Source organism: Schistocerca nitens, chromosome 3 (assembly GCF_023898315.1).
Source record: "Schistocerca nitens isolate TAMUIC-IGC-003100 chromosome 3, iqSchNite1.1, whole genome shotgun sequence".
Lineage (NCBI taxonomy): Eukaryota > Metazoa > Arthropoda > Insecta > Orthoptera > Acrididae > Schistocerca > Schistocerca nitens.
The window spans coordinates 179,620,465-179,647,216 of NC_064616.1; the positions used below are offsets into that span (position 1 = coordinate 179,620,465).

Below are 26,752 nucleotides of genomic sequence, written 5' to 3' on the forward strand. Positions count from 1 at the left end.
CTGAAGATAAGGTGGGTAGATCATGTAACCAATGAGGAGGTATTGAATAGGATTGGGGAGAAGAGAAGTTTGTGGCACAACTTGACTAGAAGAAGGGATCGGTTGTTAGGACATGTTTTGAGGCATCAAGGTATCACAAATTTAGCATTGGAGGGCAGCGTGGAGGGTAAAAATCGTAGAGGGAGACCAAGAGATCAATACACTAAGCAGATTCAGAAGGATGTAGGTTGCAGTAGGTACTGGGAGATGAAGAAGCTTGCACAGGATAGAGTAGCATGGAGAGCTGCATCAAACCAGTCTCAGGACTGAAGACCACAACAACAACAGTACTCCAGATACACAAATAACTTCATATGCCCGGGCTAAGGTAGTTGAGCACAGAACTATTGAACATGTTATCTGCAGTTCAGTGAAAGTCAATGTTCAACCTTATGTCATTATACTTGGACAGTATCCTCAGGACTGGTTCTCTTAGATATGAGAAAAAATGAGAAAATAAGTACATAGGTTTTCATATTAGTCTATTATGTGATTTTTTTTTTTGTCATTTCTGGTTTGTTTCCAGCAGACATTGTGATTTTAAACATTTTTGTGTTTGTTTATATATGAAAATTAACTACCACATGAGCCAACCCAAAACTTCGTTAATCAGTAAGATATTACACACTTTTGACATAAAACAGACTTTGTATACTTCCATGAAAGGATGGAAATCTGTCAGTGTAGGTACACAAAGAAATTCTGTAAAATTATTTGCTATCTCACAGCAATAAATCAGATTGTGTATTTGAAAAAGTACTGCAGGGACACACAATGATCAGTCTTATGATGGCTGTCCGTCATGGTAGTAATGCAGTGATTGATCACATTGTGAAATACTTGACAACTTTCTGCTAGCAATAAACATTATTGGTTATGTCTTGCAGTGTGCTTTATGATACCACTTGCATTAGAAACTATAATATAGAGATAATTATTCAACTGGAGCTGTTATCTAAATGTTTCTTTTACATTGCTATGAAGACACATTTATAGTGAGCTAACAGAGATTGTGTTTGCTTAACTGACTATTTCAAGTTTGACAAAGAATCAAAAGCTTTCACAAATTGCTTAATGAATGTTATTTTTATATGTAGAAATGGGAACAAGAATTTCTCCTAATATACAAGTAGCTACACTTCAAATTTCGTTAAAAAACTATGAACTTGTCTTGGGTTGGCCATTCAAGAGTTTGTTCCGTAGTGCCTTCCAATATACCTGCTGTCCTGTGAGCAGAGATGATGATGATGATGATGATGATGATGATTTCTATAATCTTTTTTTAATTGCGATGAATGAAAAGTTAGAATTGCTGTGTACTTCTCCCATTATGTAGAACAGTTTCTAAGCTCTTTCAGTAATTTTAAATGTTATCAATTGATTGTATTATTGGGGACACTTTCTCCATATAGGTGCCCAACATTGTCAGTAGCACAGGGTGAATAAGTGAGAGTATGTCTGTCTGGTGCATCATTCTCTTGGATACAGCATCACTTTCATCCATCACCCTCAGTATCTCATTGTTAATACCTCCTCATTTTATTTATTTAATATTTGATCTTACATTAAGTTGTTTTTGAAACTAAAATGTTATATTCTGTGTGCCCTTATAAAAGTGCTCATGATCAGTGTTCTCATCACATTTCACTGTAAGGCATCATGTTTTGTAGCGTATGGCACAGGAACCTTGTTAATATGTGCAGCAATCCTTCAAGTTAATGGAAGGCCAGGTTAGTCAGAAACACATTTTCTTCCCTTAATGGTGGTGAGGCACGCTGATGACATAAAATATTAATTTTTAAAGTGATTACTTGTTCACACTAGATCTGAGGCAGACCCAACTTTATCTGTTTCACGCTCCTCTGTATCAGGCCTCAGTAGTACACCTGCAAATTTCACAAATGACCTGAAGTGCCCATTCTTGCCTTGGTAAATGACATGCGTGCCAAAATATTTCTTGTAGGTTCATCAGAAAACGTTTACTTACTGAATTCTGTGTTTAACTACTTTGCTGAGGAATGTTTGAGGAATTGAGAAATTGTCATTATTTTGACTCTGGGACAAAAGATGAAATGTGTAAAACTGTAATTATTTAAAATGAAAATTTCATTGCTGTATATACTAAATGAAAGTATTTTTTTTTTTTTAATTTCAAACTGTCATCTTTTAAGAACAGTACAGTGTAATGTTTGATGAATTACACTCTTCATAAAATGTGGCTAAATCTAAAATGTTAACAGAAAAAGAATTAATTACATGTCCACACTATTATTCGTTATAAAGTCAGAAAGTATTGCACATTGTGGTGTACTATTCTTGCACATTAAATTTCAAAGGAAATTAATGGAGATAAATAGGGGTAAAGTCAGTTCTCGTGTACACTTTTGATATACTGTACGTACATTTTTGAGGAAGATTTTTGTTTCAGGTATTGAGGAAGTATTTTTGAATACGGCAGTGGGTCTCATACGTCTTTGTGAAGACTCCTCATGTTCCAGCCTCAGAGTGTATGACTCCTCAGAAAGAATGAGCCCACGGACCAATGTTTCTCATGATCCTGCTTCTCCACCTTCACCACCAACTGTTACTCAACCGATAGTTCATACAGATGTGCCTTTTGTACCAGCACAAGCTGAAGTAGAACGTTCTCCTTTCTGTTGTTGAATGGCTTCAGTCATGTTGCATTTTATTGTAATCAAAATGACTGATTCTACATGGTTACCCTAACATTTCACAAGTACGAAATATTAGTGAAAACTGTGAAGCAAAAAGCATTACAATAATGTTGGTTAGTGACAGGAGTAAATGTTGAATGGCATAATTATATTACTGTGAATATAATTATCCCCATGACAGGTATTTCGTATAGTGACACAATGATTAATAGGGAAGAAGAATTATTCATATGTACATGAATTTACATTTACACTTGTATTTCACAAGATACTGTGCAGAGTGTGGTGGTGGTACATACTGTACCAGTATATTGTTGAAGTAGATGAAAATTTGGGTTCTGATGTTTAATTTAGTGTTCATAATATTTTATGAACTTTTGAAGATTCAGTATTCAAAATGCTGTTTGAAACAATATTTTTTATAAAATTTAAGAAACACTGCATTTAAAATGCTTTTTATGACTATTTTATGAGATTACTAGATTGTTACTACATACATAGAGTGAGCATTTGCCCGATTGCTGTTTTTATCAGTCTTTAAACATTAATAACAAGTCTTATGATGATAAAACTAGTGCCAGATTTTTTTATAGATATTACAGAGAAGGGATCATAGCTGTTTCTGACAAAATTACATACTTTGAATTCTTACAGCCTGTGATGTTATTATTTGAACTCTTCAGTTTTCCTGTTTGCAGAAACAGACCTGTTATTTGAGAGTGGGCTTTTATCATCACATAATGTTTCAGTGCCTCTTGTAAACAACTATCTAACGTTTTTTCTCATATATTATTAAGTAAACTTGGCAGCTATATTTGTGATATGTAAGGTAATTGGTTGCTGAATTCCATTGGTCAGTTGATGATCATTCTTTGAACAGTGTTTAAGAATAATATATCGAAATGTGTAAGTGTATATATTGGGATAATGGAATCAAATGGAATTGAATCAATAAGGTATAGAGGTAACATAAATATATGAAAGAAATGTTTGCACATCCTGTGACAACTGTAAATGTCTGGGATAACACAGAAACTTTTCCTTTCCCTTCAGTTTTTGTTTTAAAGTCTCTTAGGGAGAACATTCCAGCTCATTTCTCCATTTTGGTAGTGTTTCCTATTCAACAGTGTTAAGTCTACCAGATAGTCAAGAAAGACAGTTAATTGTTGGATCTCTTTCGATATACAGATTAAGAGAGATAATGCATGCTTTACATTATGTCATATAACATCACATTGCTTATAAAGTTTTCTTAAATTATGAGGTCTTTACAGTAACACCAAAGACTTCAAATTTAGCATTTCAGTTTTGGCATATGGATATCTATTATTAAACACTGTTTTGTTAATTCTTTTTCATCATGCATTTCACGTTAACATTATTATGTTTTGTTGTTAAAATAGTAAACCTTATTTCTTAGCTGTACACCAGAGATGATTCTCAAAGAAGCTAATATTGTGTAGTTGTACTAGGAGATGTCCTTGATTTATGTGACTGTTTAGTTACATATTTTTTATCCTTGCCTGTGTTTTATGGTAGCAACAAATTGTGTAAATCATTATTCCACCCAGATACTGAAAAAATCCTTAATTAACTTTGTTAACAGTCATAGTTACTGGGGACATATTTTGGTAATAACCCTTTCTTGCCATTTGAAGTTGTGATGGTCATTATAATGCAGTTTTAACTTAATGCATGATGTCCACAGCTCATGGTCTAGTGGCTAGCATTGCTGCCTCTGGATCTCAGAGTCTCGGGTTCGATTCTCAGCTGGGTCAGGAATTTTCTCCTCCCAGGGACTGGGTGTTTGTGTTCTAATCATCATTTGGGAAAATGGTGAGACTGGACTGTGAAAAGATTAGGGATTTGTATGGGTGCTGATAACCACACTGTTGAGCACCCCACAAACCAAACATCATCAGACATCTTAATGCATGATGCTTGAAGTTAGATATGCAGTGATTACTCATATTCTGGTCTTCCTTGTTACATCAATGATAAGAACCAGTCCAGACTGATATGCTAAGAATAAATCTCCATGCAGAAATGAAATTTGATTTTAGTATTTAAAGTAGTTACCAATTAAATATTCAGCTTGGAATTGTAAAGACACCGCTATTGTTGTGTTTCAGAATTTCATGAATCATTGTTTCTGATTCATTGCCTGAGTAATATAGAAACAGAGTGTGAAATTACCATCATACCATCATTTTTCTAATGCTGTGGTAGGAGACAATTATTGAACACTAACCTATTCCAAAGGGACTTCTGCAGCTTGACCATATTTCTTCACTTTTATGTTAGTTGGTATTGCAACTTACCATGATCTTTTTCAGCTGCTTTATGATGCTATATGCTCATTGTGTAAGGATTGCATTCATGTTGCAGCATTTTTGAAGAGAAATATTCAGTTGTCTCTGCTTTTTCAGTTGGCACATTGGTTACACATTATGTAGTTGTAAGTAATGGCCATGGAAAAGGGTTAGAGTGGTGCAATATAATGATTAAATTCATCTGAGTCTGAAAGTGCATATTTGGACATTTGTATTTTGTGTGTTTTAGACTGAAGTCTTTGCTTTTATTAACTTGTGTGGAGTTCATGGAGTTCAGTCTCCACTGTTCCTCTCTGAGTAACCTGGCAGATTTTTGTGTGTGTGTGTGTGTGTGTGTGTGTGTGTGTGTGTGTGTGTGTGTGTGTTTGTTATGAATGTTAGAATGAAGCACTTCTGGGTGAGTGAGTGATCATATCATCATATTTTAACTTTTTGGCCACTACTGTTATTTGTGACTTTCATCACAGTCATGTTTTTCCCGTAAGAATATTGCTAAAAATGTTGAATTGTGTAGGGAAAGGATACTAAAAGATATTCTAAAGTCATAAGTATGACCATTTGTTTGGGACTGTTATATAAAGCCTTGCTCAGAATCTGTGATATTTTTGAGAAACATGACTTTCACTATTTTGACCACATTGTGAACCACTAGTTACTACTAAGACAACAGAACATGTCAGTGTATTCTCCATTTAAAAGTAACATGCAAAAACTCCTTACAGAATCATGCATTATGTAACTGGTCAGAACATTTGATTAGTTGTGTCCCTGGGAAATTTTCCAGCGCCAGTGTTCTTTCACTTTCTGATCAGGATTTGTTCTTATATTTTTATAGAAACTACACATATAGGCAGAAAAGTTGCTAGATATTCATAGTGTCAGTCCCATTTGAGATTGGCAGAGTTTCACTATAGAAATAAAATATGTTAATGCAGACCCACCTTTACAAAATACAGTTATATTTTTAGAAAAAAGATTTTGTCATAAGAAGATAACTGCAATTTAAATAAATATTATATACGTTTTAACTGCCACTACTGTCTTCCATTTAGAAACTGGTTACTGGTTCTCATTGAAGCCCATCTTCAGACCTGACACGATAACAAATAATGGAAAACTGAAAGACAGTCATAAGTAAAACTTTCAACAACTTGAAGGTTAGTTTCAACATTGCAACACTGGACTCGCATTCAGGACGATGATGGTTCAGTCCCACGTCCGGCCGTCCTGATTTAGGTTTTCCATGATTTCCCTAAATCATTTCAGTCAAATGCCGGGATGGTTCCTTTGAAAGGGCACAGCTGATTTCCTTTCCCATCCTTCCCTAATCCGACCTGGTGCTCCATCTCTAATGACCTCGCTGGCGACGGGACATTAAACACTAATCTCCTCCTCCTCCTCCTCCTCCTCCTCCACCTCCTCCTCCTCCTCAACACTGCATTGCTTTACAGTGTTTAATCCAATTGGAAGTGGTATGCCCTTGTCTTCTTCCAAAATTTGAACTGACTTAAAAAAGTTAGTTTTAGGGTGATTTGCAAATTAATGTTGTCTCCAGACCACAGTAAAACTTGAAATTATTCACATTTGCGAATTGTGGGTAGATATGGGGGTGGGGGTGGGACCCAGCACCAACTGAGGATCGACCTTCGTAACTTCTAATTTGTAGTCTCGTACTTGCCCACTGAGCCACACTTAACAATGTTACAAGAACCTTCAATTACGTAAGCAATAACAATAAAAAATCCTATCATAATTATGAACACATCACTAGCTATAGTAAGTAGCCAGGTGCGACACTTTGTCATACATGTGGTTCGAGGCAGTTGGATGTTATATATTTAATACTTTTCAACCTTTGTAATGTTTGATACACCACGTCAACTGTCCCATTATTTTCTTTAATAGATCTAAACGGCAAGTCAGCTGGAGATATCTTTGGTGATTGCTTTGATTGGAAAATGCTGGTTTTAAATGATTCTGTATTCTTTCCTTTCATATTTGTTTTTAGTTATGTTCCATTCTCTACTTCTGTTTCCTGGCAGTATATAATCACCGTGTGCTGAAATATTTCCTTCAAACTCAAAAAGTGAAGATTTGATTGACTGTGTACCAACACTGGTTTCATTTCTTTTCAAGAGTCTTACATGCCGTGATAGACATTCTATATTCTTGCCTTCACTTGCTTTGTCACTATTTTCCGACGCTGTATTCAATGTATTCCTAGTATAACACTGTTATTTGTATGTGGAACACAAACAGATCAAAGCAATGACATTAACAGTATTGGTTGAGAAAAAATAACTATTTCATTGTTACCCTGTAAAATGTTTTCAGTTCAGAGTCAACACAAAAAGGTTTCCATATTTACACTTGGGATGTATTGACTTACACTGTCAGTCTCAATGGGAGAAACATAGTAAGTTTTCTCTCCCACCCCCCCTCCTGTCCCTCCCCCCTCCCTCTCCTGTCCCTCCCCCCTCCCTCTCCTGTCCCTCCCCCCTCCCTCTCCTGTCCCTCCCCCCTCCCTCTCCTGTCCCTCCCCCCTCCCTCTCCTGCCCCTCCCCCCTCCCTCTCCTGCCCCTCCCCCCTCCCTCTCCTGCCCCTCCCCCCTCCCTCTCCTGCCCCTCCCCCCTCCCTCTCCTGCCCCTCCCCCCTCCCTCTCCTGCCCCTCCCCCCTCCCTCTCCTGCCCCTCCCCCCTCCCTCTCCTGCCCCTCCCCCCTCCCTCTCCTGCCCCTCCCCCCTCCCTCTCCTGCCCCTCCCCCATCCCTCTCCTGCCCCTCCCCCCTCCCTCTCCTGCCCCTCCCCCCTCCCTCTCCTGTCCCTCCCCCCCTCCCTCACCTGTCCCTCCACCCTCCCTCTCCTGTCCCTCCCCCCCTCCCTCTCCTGTCCTTCCCCCCCCCTCCCTCTCCTGTCCCTCCCCCCCTCCCTCTCCTGTCTACACACACACACACACACACACACACACACACACACACAATACTGCAAGTAAGGTTCACTTTTGCCTCACACTAGTTACATAAAATGGTATCACTCTTTTAAGGTATTCATAGAATAACTTATTTTGGCCGTTCTTTCTGCTTTTCTGCTTACCAGTTTAGAAGTATAGGATGGTTATAATTCAGCTTTTGCCATTTGAGAGGGCCCTCCATGAAAAATGAGTGATGGTTGTGCAATGAAATTTTGTGGAAACATTTGTAAAGAAATGTGGAAAAGAATTTGTGAATAAACAATTGAATGAAACACACAATTTTCACAAGAAATGGTAACATCTGTTAATTACCTACCATGTGTACATTCCAGGTGACAAACATTGCTCAATGTGATGACAGTAGGTATTCACGAAAGTATGGAACAGCACTAGAGATACCGTTTTATAATTGGTCGTAGCACCTTCTGAACCGTGGACCTAAGAATGTTCAGCTGTCGTGGCACAGCTCTTGCACTTCTTGAAGATCAGATTGTGTCCAGCATTCTCAGCCATGGCAACAGTAACTTCAACAATTTATGGCTTAATTTGCCTTTGGCCCCTCCCAGCGGCAATTCCCAAACTGCTAGTTAATTCGAACTTCTGAGTGGTGATCTTCAATCCCAGTGTGGAAAGAGGACCTCTCCGTATTCCTTCAGTGCATTTATACTCATAAAGTGCAGCAGTGCTATTGCTGCTGTTTCAATAAAACAGTTTTATGAGTAAAGCCCTGCTTGTCTTGTCAGACCCACATTGACTGACTGCATCCGATGCTTGTGTTTCAACCCTGAACCACCATAGTACCAGTACCAGTACCAGTACCAGCACCAGCATTTAATGGCAAGTTGTGACACTGACTCTGCCATCAACACAATTCCTGCAGTGCACAGCCATTCCTGTAAAGTTTGGTAATCACATGCTAAATAGTTTTCCAGTTAAAACAGCTCAAGTAGTGAAAGTTTAATTACGCTGTCCAGTCACATTGTGACCACCTGTCAAAAGCCTGAATAACCACATTTTGCAGCATGGATCACAGCGAGATGTGCATGATGAGTCAGGGAGATTCTGGAAAATACTGACTCCAGTGGTGTGGCTAGCTGCATTAGGTTTCTGAGTTGAGAATCTCTGGCACAAACAGCCTGATTGAGGTAGTCCCACAGTTTCTCAATTGGGTTCAATTCCGGATTGTTTGGTGGCCAGAGGAGTACGGTAAACTCATCCTTCTCTTCAAACCATGCATGTAAACTGAAAGCAGTGTGACATGTTGCACTGACCTGTGGTATATGGCATTGTGCCGAGGGAAAGCAAACTGCATGTAAGGGTGGACATGGTCCCCAAAGATAGAAGCATGAGTGTGTTGCTCCATTGTGCCCCCCAGAATGACAAGATCATTCAGGGAATGCCACAGAAACATTCCCCAGATCATAACACTCCCTTCTCCAGCCTGGACCCTTTGATTTCAGATGTTTCATGCCATTCATACCATTGGCCATCTGCCTGATGGAACATTAAATTTGATTAGCTGAAAAGGCCACCTGTCACCACTTACTAGACGTCCAGTTGAAGTATTAGCAGCAAATTCCAGCCTTAATGGCTGACAAACAGCAGTCAGCATGGATGCATGAGCCAGGTGCCTGTTATGGAGGCCCATATACAGCAGTGTTCGCTTAATGGCCATTGAGGAGACACTATTGGCAGCCCCTTGGTTCGCCTGGGTGGTCATTTGCCCAACAGTTGTGTGTCTGTTTGCCCATACACATTTCTGCAGCTGTCTTTTCACCCCATCAGCTATGGCCCATGGTGCACCACAGTTGCATTGGCACCAGTTTTCTATTGAGCCTTTTGCCATACACGGTATTCTTTAACCACAGTGGCATGTGAACAGTTTACAAACTTAGCCGTTTCGGAAATGCTTCCACCCTTCGACTGACAGCCAATGATCATGCCCCATTGGACATCAGATAAATTGTTCCATTTTGGCATTACGACAACAGCTGCACTGTTTCCTGTCTCCCCCCCCCCCCCCCCACTTTCCCCCCATGCGCTTTATGTACCCTCCACTGCTAGTGCTGCCACCTGCTGTCTGTGAGTGGTTATAGCACATTGACATCAAAAATAGGTGGCGGTCACATTAATGTGTCTGGACCATGTATAACTACTGTGTACTGTTGCTGCGTGTCAAAGGTGTTGAAAAATTTATGTTGTGAATGGATCAAAAGTTATGAGAAAGGGGGGGGGGGCTGTTTGTTGACAACAATTTTAAGTATTTTTTTTTTATTTTTTTTTTACTAGCCAATATTCACAGATCAGGTTTTAGTTGCTTCAGTGAGGTAACCCTTTAGCTTTGATCCCCAATTGTGGTTAAGCCTTGTTAGTGCATCATTATCCTACATGGCAACAATGCAGAATTTAAGTGTGGGTGGCTTGCTGGTTTGAGACATGCAGGATAGATACTGTGCATTTGTGCAGTTTAGAGGAACTGCTGTTGGAAAGATTCTGTATTGAGTCAAGAAATTGTTGTTATACTTGACCTAATTGTGACAAGTAGTTTGTTTTGCAGATATTAGGCATCATTGCTACAGAATTTGACACAGTCCTGTTGATGAGGATGTAATAATTAAATGTACCAGTCACAGGACTTGTGTGGGAAAGGGGTAAGTACTCTGGATAAACATTTTACTTCAGGGTTACTTGCTGGTATAGTACTTACATGATCCAAGGTACTAAGCAGTGGTGATTTTAAGTGTTGATGACACTGTTAAACTGGCTGTGTAGCAGGATGACACATAGAAAAGAGAGGTTTGTGACTAGTACCCGTTGTCTTAGATACAACTCTGTCCTTAACACAAAAAGAATTAGTCAAATCTCTGTTGGGGAGACATGATGAAGCTGTTAAAGTCTATTGTGGTACTTCATTGTAGATACCTTTTTGTGTTTTGTTGCTAGTGTTGTAGGAGCTACTAAGTTAATTGGGAGGGGGGGGGGGGTTATTATTGGGAGATTCTAGTGTGTGATTCTCTCTACATTGCATCATGTGAGTCTAAAATTCTCCTAGGTTTGAACCTTCACCAGTTCCTTGCTGGCTGCTCTTTCCACTCCTGTATCCTTGCTCCTATACTGCATTATTTTAGTCCTTTTTCATCATCTTTTATTGTTTACATTCTGACTGATACCACTTCCTCTCATCCTTAGACCTCTTTCCATTCACTGTTTTGTTCATGTTTTTCGTGTGGTTCTCTTTCTGTATGTGTGTTTAAAAGTGCCACTTTCTTCCCCTCCTATTGCCAGCTACCTCTTTATTCCTGTCTCACCCTGCTTTCTCTTCTTTCTGTGATATTCTAAGTAACTTCTCACACTCCAGCATACCTCCCTCCTCCCTTTCTCCTTTTACTTGTCCCAACTTCCACCCTTGTCGGCTTAGACTGGAACATGTAATTTATCATTTTCAGGAGTGGGAGTACATTTACAGGTTTAAACTTCCTGGTCTTGAAAAGAATTGAAATCTGAAACTTTGGCAGTGATCATTACTTGCATTTGTATCTCCCGGTGAGCACTGTCTTCCAGATAAGTGGTACTTTGCCATTGTCAGTTACATTCCACCTAAGATTTCCTTATACTGTAGTAGGTATTTTGTGACTTATTTGTTGTCCTAAATAATTCATAAAGTGCAGTATTAAAGTGTTTTTATCTAATATTGTTTTTTGAATTTTTAATTCTTCTCATTTTGTGGCTGTTACACTATAATATAGCATTATATATAAGGAGAATTATTGTTGGTGAACGAAAACTGTTGTGGGCGAATTAAATGTAATACTGGGCAAGTATGTGCTACAGCAAGAAACTTTTAAAGAAATCTGAGAAATTAAGTTATAATTTGTTTTAGTGTATCTCATTCCCTTTGTTGCTGGTTTTTGTAACAGTCAGAACTTCTGTGAATAATTTATCTTTTTTATGAAAGTTGTTTGTAGATCGATATAGAAATAAATTGTGTAGTTTACCTTGCATGTCTCTATTGATGAGTGAAGTCTTAGCACTCGTTTTTCTTTAAATGGTATGTCTTTGTTTTTGTGTGACAGGTGTAGTATGTACAGTGTCTAAGACTAGCTCTATGTAAAGTCATTCGAAAAAGTCAGTTGTTTGAAGAAACTTGTACCTTGTATTTGTTGATCTTCAGCTCAGGTTTTTAGTTTTAACCCAGGATACATTGTAGGAATTCAAACAAAATGTGAATGACATATTCCAAAACTACTTTGGGCAGCTGTTTCATTGTTTCTCGGCCAATGCAAATGCGTGTTAGTAAATAGGCAAGTGGACCACTTTATAACAGTTCAGTATATGTAATTCAAATTGCAGATATTTTTAACACTGTCTACTGTTAGCAAACACTGTAATGGCTTTTGAATGATTAAGATGTCAAGACATATTTGGCAGCTGGTAGTTGTTAAATCTTGTGGCTGGGATTGCACATTTATCTGTAAATAAATAAAATTTACAATTGAGTTACTGGTAAATAAGCCAAAAAAATATTTAAAAAACCATTTTGTTTGCTTGTGGTTTATACTTAAATGTTACATAGACAACATGTTGCAAGTTATTAGTTTTACTGTGAGCTTATGCATGCTGTTAGCTCCTGTGGACTTTTTATTTTGTTGTTACACCAGGTTTTGTGTGTGTGTGTGTGTGTGAGAGAGAGAGAGAGAGAGAGAGAGAGAGAGAGAGAGAGAGAGAGAGAGAGATTTACCACACCTGTCTGAGGACTTAAGGCAGTTGGTCCATAATTTATATATTTCACGTAGGCCATTATTATTCAATTAAATTCATTTTTAGATACTGTAATCATATTTTGTCTCAGTTGTTCAAAAGGTTTAAATGTTTTTGTGTGGTGTACAGTCTCTTTGCTGCTGCTCAAGTACCACATACCCGTATATTTCCCAAACATTTTATGTTTCGGATCTTTCACTGAGAAAAATACTACTGCAGTGCTCTCATAGATCGGGCAAAGGTCACTGATGTAAAGCAAATCATAGCCGGTAGGGGGGAAAAGGCATCAGCTATTTTCAGCACAGGATTTAACAACATGCTTGCTGGTCTAGTTGTATACTGTTTCTTAATAGCTTCCATTTGCTGTGACTGGAAACTGAAAGTTGACTTCTGTTAGGTAGGATGTCACTGTAGTTTTTCTAATGTTAGCAACTACCATAGCATGTAACTGATGTGATTTATGAGACTTAATGCCTATTTACAGGTGTCAGATCTGAAGTTAGAGAAAGCTATTACTGTCAAATGTTATAGTAATTAAAAAAACTATTTGAAGGCTCTGGCTCACATTTGTAATTTTGTGGATTGTAAGTTACAGAGCTACTCTATATTTTCATACAGTAGTTTAGGAAAAAGAATGTAAAGAAAGCTGCAGTCTCAGAGACTGAAAAAGTCCTTGTTTTCAAGGTTGAAGAATACGTATAACATTTAGTCCAGTGTAATATTTTTGTGTTTTTATAAGTGAAATGTATAATACTCAAGGCTTTGGCCATCCACTAGTGAAGAGTTTTTGAATAGATATTCACACTATATTATAGAATTTATAACAGTACAAATGTTAAATACACTAAACATAATTTGTATTTTATACTTTTTTATGTGACTGAGGTTAATGAATGATATTTAACTGAAAAACTGTTGGTGAATATTGTTGCATGTTAGTGGATGTATGTTCTAATATCTTATTGTTTGTCCTCCACTTGAAGGAAATAAAAAGTTATTTCTCCTTGCATAATTGGTCTTTTTATAAAAGCAAATTTCATAATTACTGTTTTCCCTTAACATTTTGACCTGGAAGGTTGTAAGATGGAGAACAAATTCTGCATTTTTTAAAACTGAAATTAAACTGTGTTGCATTACTTATTGAACACTCCTTTTTTGTATCTATTTCCTCCACCAATCCTATCTGCTATGAATCACAGACTGAAATGCAAGATTCAAGAATTGGTTGAAGAGGGTTTTGTAAACCATCTCTGTTTTGAGTGTATTATGCTTTCTGAGGATTCTTTGAATGGATCCCAACCTGGCAACTGCCTTACCTGCAATTAGTTTTATGTAGTTGTTCCATTTAAATTGCTCAGTACACATAGCCATAGATATTAAGGTGGATTCCAGTGATAATCCTGCGATTGTGTAATCATACAATAATTGGTATTTCTGCCTGTTTATGTACAATACATTACATTTGTTTGTGTTAAGCTCAACTGTCAATTCGTGCACCAAATATTGATTTTCTGCTGGTCTCTCTCAATTTCATTACAGTTTTCTAGCATTGCACCTTTGTGTATAATGGCAAAAATCCTCATGGTACTTCCAATGCTATCCACTATGCCAGTTATATGTATATTGTGAAAAATAATGGCCCTGAAACTATCACTTCATGCTAATAGAATGTTTATTAAGCTCACATAAAAGTACACATGGAAATGAACTTCCCACCATAAGTGTGTGCTCACAGTTATTTGTACATGAGATGTATGGAAACCACAAATGTTAAATAATTGCTGAAGACAGGAAATGAACAAATGATCTACTCATAGCCAGCCACTGACTAACTACAATGTGATGGTAGACTGTGCTGAACATTCGCTATTCTCTCCTCCTCACAAAACAACCACCTCCTGTTCCTGAGTGGACAATAGCTTCCTGGGTCCAAATCCAGTCATTGCTCCTTTGTATGGTGGGACCAGTAAATCCTTGCATATTCTGATCACGTTGTCATGTCATTGTCACTGCAACATTCAAATGGAGTGTACAGACCACACTCAATATGGAGGTGGCCTGTATCAAGGATGGGAGAGGAATTGGGTTGTGAGTGCCTGAAGAAAGTTTAGTTTGATGTGAAAACAGATGATTAAAATAAACTTGTGGTATATTCTGAAACTTACAGAGCACATGAGGGCTCATCCAGGCTGGACTGTAGAGGCGTCCATCAGTCTGGATGTTTGCAAAGTACGGAAATAGGAAGGAGAGAGAAAACTGGTTCATTTGAACTAATTGGTGGCTGGTCAGTGACAGCAGGGACGGAGGCAGATTTCACGAGGCCGTCTGCTCTGTCAGAAAGCCGGAAAGAAACTCAGGACTTGTGCTCTGTCTGGAAGCTGGACCACAAGAGAGCAAAGTGACTGCATTCTGCTCTCCAGAAGGCAGCCAGTAGCAACCACATGACAGCTTTCTCAGGCCTCCCATTGGCTGATCGGTGGCATTGGCACCTTTAGTGCATCCAGCAGAGGGCTAGAAGCATACCCAGTCAATGGCTTTTACCAGAAAGAACCACTTGTATCCTGAAGGGACAGGCCTGTTGGTCACGTAGGCTCTGCGAGAACTAATACTATGTTTCAAGCCTGTAATGTGGTTGCAGCTACATGCATGAAAGAAAATTTTAAAGTCTGAATAAATTTGCAATAAATTACACCTGATAACCGTAACTGGCTCGGTGCCCTGTACAATCCTTCCCTCTTTCATAACATCCAGGATAGTGAGGGTGTGACTCTTGTGGGGGCTTAATGCTCTGGGAGTGATCTTTTACAATTGTTTTCATTTAGTGTGAGAGATGACTTACGTGTAATCATGTTTATCATATTTCATCATATATGTAAATAGCAAAATATTAAATATTCAAATTTTGTGCAGTGATGTAATATGCTTAGTAAATCAGATTGTTCATAGCAATTGAAATCAGCATAGGATTGTAAAATAATGATTACAGTAAAATAATGCAATGAATGTTGATGAATCAAAACAATTTCTCTTAATAGTTTATGGTTACAGTGCTAAGCTTGGTGTAGTAAGAGTAGGTGCTGATGGATCTTAATCAGCGTGATCTTTAAAGAGATTTGCAGATGCCCTTAGAAGTGTATAGTTGATTGTGCTGTCTGGCAAATATTAATCTCATTGCCACATTATGCCAAAATATAAAATGGATTATTAACACAACAGAATACTTAATTCTATGATAATCAATGTATTTAGGTGACAGACACAATAAATCAGCCTTCCGCAAATCTTTTAACACCTGGCTTGGATTAGAACTGGATTAAATACATTTGAAAAAGATAAACACAGTAAAATCTTGCTACATCCTCCATCTATTATTTACAGCTAGCAGTTTCATGAAGTTCCACAGGGTACGAAATACTAATACAATTTCAGTAACATGCAGAATTCAGTTAGCAAGTTGAAGAGATAGTGTATCATAAAACACATGGAAACCTTATCTATGTCAACCTGTGTGAAATAAAGAAGTACAAAATCTTTTCTTATGCTACATGGCACATCTCCATTCAGAATAATAGAAAAAATCGTAATTGCTGGGTACAAGGTGGTGATTAATGGCATTAGAATGCCAGTAACTTATACTCTAAAATAATAGTGGTTAAGTACAGCTATAATAAAATAACTTATGAAGAATAAGTAGATTTCCCTATATGAGGGGGGGCAGTTTTGGTTTTAACATTAAAAGACAATGCAAATAGATCCCAAGGTAAACACAGTTCAAAATAGTAAGTTTAGTGGCTTTTTTATTAAAGGAGTTCAACAGCAAGACTACAAGACAAGCGTACTAACCGGACACTGCAGCAAGTGAGGAGTGATACACTAAAATTTTGGGTGTAAAGATGAGACAGCAGAACTGGTACAGCCAGAAGGGTTTAGCATAAACTACCCTTCTTAGGGAGAAGAATAGCGTTGATGACAACAAAAGGATAAGAATCAGATGGGGGCGGCAAAAATATGAACTATGTAGCCATGGATGGTGGTTGTGTACCAATATTGGCACAACAGACGATTGTGCTCTGGGCTTCTCAGTAGCATGAAGAAACTGTGCCATCATAACTTGTCCAACCACTTTCCTGTTTGGCACAGGGAAACAACACAAAATTAAAATAAAGTAATATAAATGAATGTAAAAACTGTCAAAAGGATAGGTAAAGAAGGTAAAACAGCTTTTCTCAGCTAACTGTACCACACTGTTACATGATAGAAAGATCAAGGGTTTAGTGGAATTAGTCTATACAGTAAATTCACAAATTTCTAATTAGACTGGTTACAGTTGATAGTTTGTATAGCTTGGTTAATTGTTACAAATGACATTCTGTAAGAGAAATGCTTTTAAAATGAAATAATCGTCTCGGTATATAACTCTGATGAACAAAATATTGGGTAATCAAAACACAAATAGGGAATGGAGTAGCTTCCAATCAGTTCTGAAAGCACAGAACATTCTAAAGCTTGTCAAAGTATTGTCACAATTAAGATAATGAGAAACCACTAAAGAATGTGCTATCAATAATAATTGTAAAAATAACAATAGTAGTTTTCTAAGTACTCGGTATGAAAATGTTGTTAAGGATGGCTTGTGTTTTGAGGCTAACATTTTTGGGCTTTGCACATTGGAGAAATATCTTTACTTAGGTATATTGATCCATGTCACTCAAATTTACTGTCTTCAATTGCCCTAAAATAACCCATTTGTTTGGAAATGGCAGAGGTATCTCTAATTGTTCCAAACAGTTGTCAGGACTGAAGGTCCACTGTTGCCTTAATAACTGTCTGCCTCTGGAAATATTTTGGAATTTAAAATCTGATTTTGAAATCTCTGTCTTATCATGGTGTACATTATTTGAGAAACTCCTGTGGGTCTCTTTCCTGTAGGCCACTTCCTTTCATGATATTAAACCAAATATTAGCAATGATCAAATTAAGCTTTGTGCAAAATTCTACCAGGCAGCTTCCACTTTCATTCCTTTTCCACAGTCCATGCTCTACTATTTTCTTTCTCTTTCTTTTCCTAATATCAAATTCCAGTCACCCATTCCTATTAAATTTTTTTCCCGTTAATTATCTGAATAATTTCTTTTACATCATCAAACCTTCTTTCAATCTCTTCATCATCTGTAGAGCTAGCTGGCATATAAACTTTACTACTGTGTTGGGCATTGGCTTTGTGTCTATCATGATTGTAATAATGCATTCACTAGGCTGTTCATAGTAGCTTACCTGCCACCACACTTCACTAATTCTCACGGTATCTAACTTCTACCTATCAGTTTTCCTTTTTAAATTCTCTAGCATACGTACCTGATTAAGGGAGCTAATATTCTACACTCCAACCTGTAAAATGCCAGTATTTTCTCTCCTGATGACAACATTCTCTTAAGTAGTCCCCACTCGGATATCATAATGGGGGACTATTTAACTCCAGAATACTTCATCGAAGAAGATGCCATCATTAAACCATACAGGTAGAGCTGCATGTCCTCGGGGAAAAATCATGGCTGTAGTTTCCCCTTGCTTACAGCTGTTTACGGAACCAGCACAACAAAGCCATATTGGCTAATGCTGCAAGGCCAAATCCACACTGTTGCCTTTACAACTACTGAAGAGGCGGCTGCCCCTCTTCAGTAACCACGTGTTTGTTTGGCCCCTCCACAGATACTCCTGTTTTGTGGTTCCATGTACAGTATGGGTTTTGTTGAGTATTGTTGAAGCATGCAAGAGCCACCCCACCTCAGCCAGGTACGTGGTTCATGGGGGACATTAGAGTAATAGAGAATGAAATTGCAATTTAATTATATTATTTGATATGTCATCATGACACGATGTGTGAACAGTACAAAAGGCATTATTGTTGCACTATACATACATAGAATATTACTAAATTATAGTGATTACAGGATTACATACCAGACTGCAACATATTGGAATTTTGAAGTGTATACATGGGAAGCTTGGGAGAAATTATTCATTTCAGTTTGATTTACATCACTGAGGTTAAGTGTCTTCAGGGACTGTTGTCACTGAAAGAGAGAGCTGCAACTGAGAAATGTTTCTAATGTGTGGTTACTTGCTTTCAATTTACCCAGTAGAACTGTTAATAGGGGAAACACATTTTTCGGGCATGTTGCATTCTTCTTTTTAAAAACATGGTTGCACATGCACAAACATCCAATTGCCTGTGAACTTTATCACCTAGCACAAGGTGGGAAATGCAGAAAAAGGTTAAACACATTTACACAATTGCATTCTAAAGAGGAGCATGAAGGCTTCAAATTGTAATCAATGCATTTTATAGCTATTTGCGGTCTCACTGCAGAAAAGTGGGCCTCAAACATTCAGCTAGATATCCAGTTAGGATTTTCCACAGTTTTCTCATATAATTTATGCCAAATGGTTTCTTTTAAAAAGACATAGCCTGGTGTCTTCTCTCATTCTTGCCGTACATAGGAATGAACTCAGTCTCTGTTGACTGTGACGCTGATAGAATATTAAACACAAACCTCCTTTCCTCTAGATAAAAGTGGTGCTTCTGACCACCTCAGACCACACTACCAAATTCTGAAAATGTGAAATTTGCATATCTGCATTACACACTAATCTAATATTGCACAAAACTATAAACAAAATCAAAATAAAAATTAATATAGCTTCACGGGGAAGAAAAATGTAACTAAATGGGATGCAATGAAACAACCAAATGACTGAGAACTGATATTGCATCTATTGAAGTAACTATGGTGTCAGGCAGTAGGAAACTCCACTTCATCTACCAATGTGGGAAAATATTATCTACTGCTAACAGTGCTCAGAAGCAAATAAGTAGTTCTGATTGTCTCAGAGTGTTTTTCTATGTATTGTAGCAAATTCAGGGCAATTCAGATACACATCCAAGTCACTTGTGTTAAACTGAACTTGTTCCAAGCTTGGTTGTTTCCTCACATAGGGGACAGTGGTGCCGTTACAGGAGAAGAAACCCTTTATATTCTTGTAGATTATTACTACTTTGTGACAGCAAACTCAGGTGGAAATGCATTTGTGCAGAAGGGTTCCATTTGATATCTATCATTGTTTTCGTTGTCCACAGCATTTAGATTTCCTAAAAATTTATTACTGTTAAAATGAATGTGACAAATGATTATTGCTATGATGGCTTGTTTTCTGTCCCCACTTCAATCACCCTGATTTCCTGCATTATTTCTTCCATGACAGAGACTCAACTTTCTGTCACAAGTAGATAGTAGCCATTGCTATTGACAAACTCTTCACTGTTGTTCATGATCTGTGATCTGTTGGTCCCTCCTCAAACACCCTCCCTCCCTTCCCCCCCCCCCCACCCCCATATATATATATATATATATATATATATATATATATATATATATATAGTGTGAAAACAATGGAGTAGCTGAGTGCGCAGAAACCATTCTGTATTGTCCTAGTAAAAGTTCAATTTGAAATAATCTCATTGTTGATGGAATGTGAAACCATAATCTTTCTTGCTTTAAAAAAGAACTGGGCATGAAAAGAATATGTAATTTGTTCAAAAAATGTAAGTCACTGTTTGAAGAGGGGCTTATATCTCAAACTAGTTGTGTCTAACTAAATTGTTAATTCAACAAAACCCTACCATGTGAAGTAACACAATGGTTAAGATAATGGACTCCCACTCTGGAGAACAGCAGTTAAAATCCTTGTCTGGCCATCCAGAGTTAGGTCTCTTATGCTTTCCTTACAATAGCTCAAAGAGAATGCTGGGATGGATATAGCAGATTTACTTATCCACTCATACAAAATCTGAGCTTGTGCTCCATCTCTTACTAGCTCATCATTGATAGAATATTGAATACCAATATTCTGTCCAACAAACTGTATAAATTAAGAGGATGAATCATAAATAAAGTCAACACACCTGTCTCAGTTGATAAATACACATTTTTCCCAACCAAATTCTTTAAAAATAACTGTAGTTGATGACAGTGTTAAGGCTGTACATAGAACAGAAAAATTGACAAAACTGTAAACAAATTAAAGACATTGCATAATGATCCTCATTGGATGATACAATGTTGAAAAACATTAGAAAACTCTCATGCAAGGAACCATTCACTGAAGGAGAGGACCTGTGACACTGGACTAAAGGCAATGTGCACTGAAAAAGGCTCCTAGGACAATGGAGAGGCTGCAATATTTAGGCAACACTTAACACTTCATAAACTTTCTGTATACAAATGCTGTGGGGGGTGGGGGGAGGTTTGCATTTGTTCGGTGTGCGCACTCCACATCCAGATCCCACACCCAGTGACCTACTATGAATTTCCATTAACTGTGAACTGGTTTTCTGGCTTTTGATATTAGTCTAAGAACACAGAGCAGGAGGGATATTTACAGAATACTTGTGACCAGGAACTAGATGAAAGGGTTATAACAAAAGGCATCTGATTGGGTAGTGTCCAGTAGAAATTACTACTATTAAACTAATTCATAAAATGTTCTGTGTTAAGCAATGAATGGGAAGGGTAAGAAATACCATGGAATCAAAGTTGCCACAACAACTACTAATGCTTTAGGTGTAATATCACACCTTTTGTATTTTAATTCTGGAAGTGGTAGTGTGTATAGAAATTCCCTAAGTCATAGGAAGGGTGTTGGTCAGTCATTAGACAACCATGTGTGAGCAGGCAGTTATAACCCAGCTTCTGATTAGATGTTCTCCTCTGTGGGCTGATCATACCAATTCAGCTGATTTCATTTCTGAAAGAATGGCTGCTGTCCATATCCCTTCATAAGAGCCAGATTTCAGGTTTGCTACCTACAACTATGACAGGATCATTGCCAAAAGAGTAGCAACATAGGTGAGATACTCATAAACCTAAACACTGACCAATGTGACTCGTCCCAAGAAAGTGTCTCCTAGCTACAAACCAAGCACAAGTGACCTTAACATAAGGTGAGGTGCTGTGTTCAGTAAGCTAGGATTGCATAGATGACGTTACAAGGCTACCAAGCCAAGCAAACCTCCATTAGTATGAGTGGTGAAGCATGTATAATCATAATTTAAAGTTGTGGCTGTGTGCTATTGATAATACTCTTGTTATGGGAGGGAGAGTAGGCCCAGTAGTATGCAATGTAGTGCTGTTGGTGAGTAATTGTCGAGTTTGACAGTGGTACAAGTTGGGTGTAAGTTCAGAATGTGCACATATAAACCTAATGCAGAGATGTTTCATTAATAATGGAAAGAAACATGCGAGACTTGTGCCTCTGGTATTACAACATATAAAAATATAAAATAGTATAAGTCATGACAGACATGTAAGTTCATAATGAGTTCTGACTTGTAATAATCAGCCATATCATGAAATAGTTAGGTAGAATTCAGTAGTTAAATTCTACAGTGTCTATGAAGTACTGCTATACTGGCACTGAGAATCATTACACTGATGTGCTATACATCCAAGCATTCACACAAAGTATAAAAACTTTAATTATGGAAATGTGACAATGAACCAGCAAGCTCACCATATCTGACTGTATAATGGGAAATATTTCAATGAAAGTAATAAGTTTTTGAAAACATAATGTAATTGCATAGATAAAAAATCTACTCGCCAAGAAGGTGCAGGAAAACACACTTGTAAAACTTAGTATGTATGCAAGCTTTTGGAGCCAGTGGCTCCTTCTTCTGACAGAAGGGTTGAAGGGGAAGGGAGAGGGGTGAAACAAAAGGACTGGTGAGGTATAGAATAAAGGGCAGAGTTCAGAAAAGTCACTCAGAACCCCAGATCAGAGGAGACGTACCGGATGGGATGAGAAGGAAAGACTGATTGTTGGAGACTGTACTGGGCAAATTTTGAAAACCTGAGAGCTTAAAGGTGGAAGAAAAGGTAATATGCAAGACAGAGATTACTGCTAAAACATTGCGCATGAGTTCATGAGAGTGAAAAGCTAACTGCATTCTACGTGATGGAGGTAGGAGGAGAATGGCGAAAAATGGACAGGTCAGAAAATGTAAGATGTAGAAAACTAACATGGTGTGAAGAAAGGAATAGTTCCTATGAAGAAATGCTGAGACCAAAGAAATTAACATAAATTAAGGCCAGGTAGGTGGCGAGAACCAAGGATATGTCGTAACATCATTTTTCATCTGCGGAATTCTGAGAAACTGGTGTCTGGGTGAAGAATCCAGATTGCACGAATGGTGAAACAGGCACCAAGGTCATGACTGTCATGTTATAGTGCATGATCTGCAACAGGATATTGTTTGTTGCCAGTATAAACCCTCTGCCTATGCCCACTCAACCTAACTGATAATTTGGCGATAGTCGTGCTGATGTAACAGGCCAACCTGTGTTTACATAACAGCTGATATATGACGTGTTGTTTCACAGATGGCTCTCCTTTGCATTCTTCCTGCTCACCTCAACCAACTTTATTCTTAACAGTTACTTCACCTTTGAGGGTCAGACATACAAACAGATCAGGGGTATGGCTCTGGGTAACCAGGATGGCTCCTTCCTATGCTAATCTTGTCATGGGTCACCTGGAGGGGGCTTTACTGGGATCCATAAGCCTTCAACCCCTGCTTTGGTTTAGATACATTGATGACATTTTTGCCATTTGACTCATGGTGAGGCTGAAGCATTCTCTCAATTAAATTTCACATGATCCTATTCTGAATCCTATGCCACTTTCCTTGATGTTGATCTCATCCTCACCTAAGGCCAGCAACACACTTCTGTCCACATTAAACCTACTAATGAACAACAGTACTTACATTTTGACAATTTCCAACCTTTCCATGTCAAACGTTCCCTCCCATACAGCTTTGGTATTCGAGGCAAACATATTTGTTCAGATGCAGACCACCATTATCACCTCAGCCTTCACTGGACATAATTATCCCACCAGCCTAGTTCAAAAGCAGAGTTCTGGAGCCATCACATCCAATCCTAGTACTGCTGATTCCTCAAAAAAAAAAAAAAAAAAAAAAAAAAAAAAAAAAAAAAAAAAAAAAAAAAAAAAAAAAAGACATCGTAGGAGTACACCACTTGTCACCCTGCATTATCCTGGTCTTGAATGTATTAATCAGCCACTTCGAAAAGGCCATGACTTCCTTAAATCATTCCCTGAAATCAGGTCCATTCTGTCTGAGATTTTGTCCACCACACCTAGAATAGCTTTTTGTCACCCTCCCAATCTCTACACTATCCTTGATAGACCCTATGCTCCTTCTGCACCCATTTCCCTAGCCTATGGCTCCTACTGCTATGACTGTCCCCACTGCAAGGTCTTCTCTATGCACCCTCCTACCACCACCTATACCAGCCCTGCAACTGGAAAACATACTTGTGTATTATCAAAGGGAGAGTCACCTGTGAAATGACACATCGTACACTAGCTCTTATGTAAACATTGTTTGGCCTTTCACATTGGCATGATTACCATCAAGTTATCAATTAGGATGAATGGGCATAGACAGAGGGTGTATACTGGCAACACACAATATCCTGTTGCAGATAATGCACAACAACATGACAGTCATGTCCTTGGTGCCTGTTTCACCATATGTGTAACCTGGATTCTTCCCCCAGTTTGTCAGAACTCCACAGGTGGGAACTGATGCGACAACATATTCTTGATTCTTGCCACCCACATAGCCTTAATTTACATTAATTTCTTCTGTCTCAGCATTCCTTCACAGTAACTACTCCTTTCTTCACTCGATTTTAGTTTTATACATCTTCCATTTTCTGATCTGTCTGTTTTTACTGTCCCCTCTGCCACCTCTATTATATATAATACATTTGCTTTTCACTCTTATTAACTCATGCCTGATGTCTTAGCAGTAAGCTCTGCCTTGCATATTACCCTTTCTTTCACCTTTAAGTTCTCAGGTTTCCAAATCTCACCTGGTGCCACCTCCAACAGTCAGTCTTTCCTTCTTAACCCATCTGGTAGGTCTCTCCTGACCTGGGGTTCTGAGTGAATTTTCTGAACTCTGCCTCTTTTTTCTAAACCTCACCAGTCCTTTTCCTTCACCCCTCTTCCTTCTCCTTCAACCCTTCTGCCAGAAGAATGATCCACTGACTCCAACAGCTTGCATATGTAATACCTTTTATATGTGTGTTTTCCTGCCCCTACTTGGCGAGTAGATTTTTTTATCCATCCAATTACATTATGTGTAATGTGGAATGGCTTATGCTGTGAACAATGCAGTTAGAAGAGTGTAATTTGCCTCCAGAATAGGTTTACAATATTTGCCACAATTAGTGACAATTATCTGTGAGTATATTCCATGCCATAGTGAGTAGCTATGTATGGAGTCTGAGTTGCAATACATTTGATTGTACCAGTGATGTATTGTTAAATGAAGCTGTAAGCTTAAAATATGTGCTCAGAAATGACCCATGATTGAAATTGGCCAATTGCATGGGTAATAAAAAGAATACAGCCTACTAGGACCATGTTTTCATTCTCAAAACATGTTAAGGCTGTGGACCCCCACAAAAATAAAATTTTGAAATGTTTGTAGGCAATTTCAACTCACTGTCAGCATCTGTAGACAATATACAGGGCGAACCAGAACTCCACCAATAAACTTTCAGAGGTCATTCAGAGATACCATTTGAGTATTTTGGTATAAGGGCCCTACAGTCTCTAGTGGCTCATTATAGAGTACTTGCATTTTGTTTAGCTGCTTGCCCAGATTAGCTTCAGATCTGTATTGCATTGAAAATAATGCATAACGATGCAAATGTCGATGATGTGTGCTTTGTGTCTTCCTTGTAATCAAACTTGTTCCATTCACTTATAGCACTTATTTTTGACAACAGTAATGCTCACTTTATTCTTGTTCCTCAAACTTGCATTCAGTAGGCCTGCTCAGTTCTGTCTTGGGTTTGTTTTTCAAGTTGTGTTAGTTTTATGTAACAATGATTCATAGCATTATGGATAGGTTTAGTGATGAAGAGTTGGCTGATATGCTCCTCACACATGAGATCATTGAATGCAATGGAAGAGTGGTACATAGACAATATTTTGAGTTGTTCCCATAACAACAGCTACTGTATCACAGTACTATGGCATCTGATGGTTATTTCACTGTTTTGAATTGTACATTTTGGTGTTTGCATATTACATGCTTTTTCACTGTTGTGGAGGTCTTTTCACAAGAAAAGAAAAGAAAAGAAAAGAAAAATGTTATTGCAGTAAGAAACTGAATAAATCGTAATTGCAGTATTACTCTGTAACGAGCCACCAAAGACCATAGGGCCCTTATACCAAAATACTCAGGAGGTACTCCTGAACAACCTCTGAAAGTTTGTCAGTGAAAATGCAGATGTGGCTCTGTAACACTTGCAGTGTGGTGGCAGAAACAAGTACTACGTCACCACATCTCCACTGTTATGCCATCCAGAAATTTACAGGAGACAGTGCTGTGAATTTATAATTTCATAAAAATTAGTGTTGATAATAATGACATTAGAGGTGTTGTGTGCACAGGTCATTGCAAAGATCATATACAAAAGATTATGCCACTTGCACCAACAGCCAGAACATAACATGTTGAAGAAAGTAGATAAAATATAGTGGATAACCATAACTTCTGCAGGGTTCCACTAGTAACCCCCAACCAGCATGGAGGTAGCAGTGCAGTGTTGATACAGCTTACCAACAAACTACGATATGGCAATGCTGCACCTGAACAACACAGGATGATGTCAGCAATTTATTTGCCAGCTAGCATGTGGGCAACAAAAATCAAGGAGACTGTGAAACATAAGTTATGAGGTTTTTCCTTATTTAGGGCCAGCAGTGTAATATATGTCTGATAATGACATGATTGTTAGAGTAGATACACCAAATAGCTGCATATAATAAGTAATCTTTATTTACGATAGACTGTTTCGGCTTAATCGTCATTTTC

General features: G+C 38.1%; 1 protein-coding gene across 3 annotated transcripts in view; it reads left to right on the forward strand.

Moving 5' to 3' along the window:
- Positions 1-26,752, forward strand: part of LOC126248123 (ras-related protein Rab-21) — a 132,307-nt gene that overhangs the window by 77,456 nt on the left and 28,099 nt on the right. For 2 of the 3 annotated variants that reach the window (XM_049948806.1, XM_049948807.1), the window contains exon 5: positions 2,468-3,193. The exons of the other annotated variant lie outside the window; for it this stretch is intronic. In XM_049948806.1, the coding sequence (XP_049804763.1) occupies positions 2,468-2,703 (236 nt within the window). In that variant the 3' untranslated portion in view covers positions 2,704-3,193. Of the gene's footprint in view, positions 1-2,467; positions 3,194-26,752 lie in introns of those variants that run through there. 3 annotated transcript variants of the gene reach the window in all.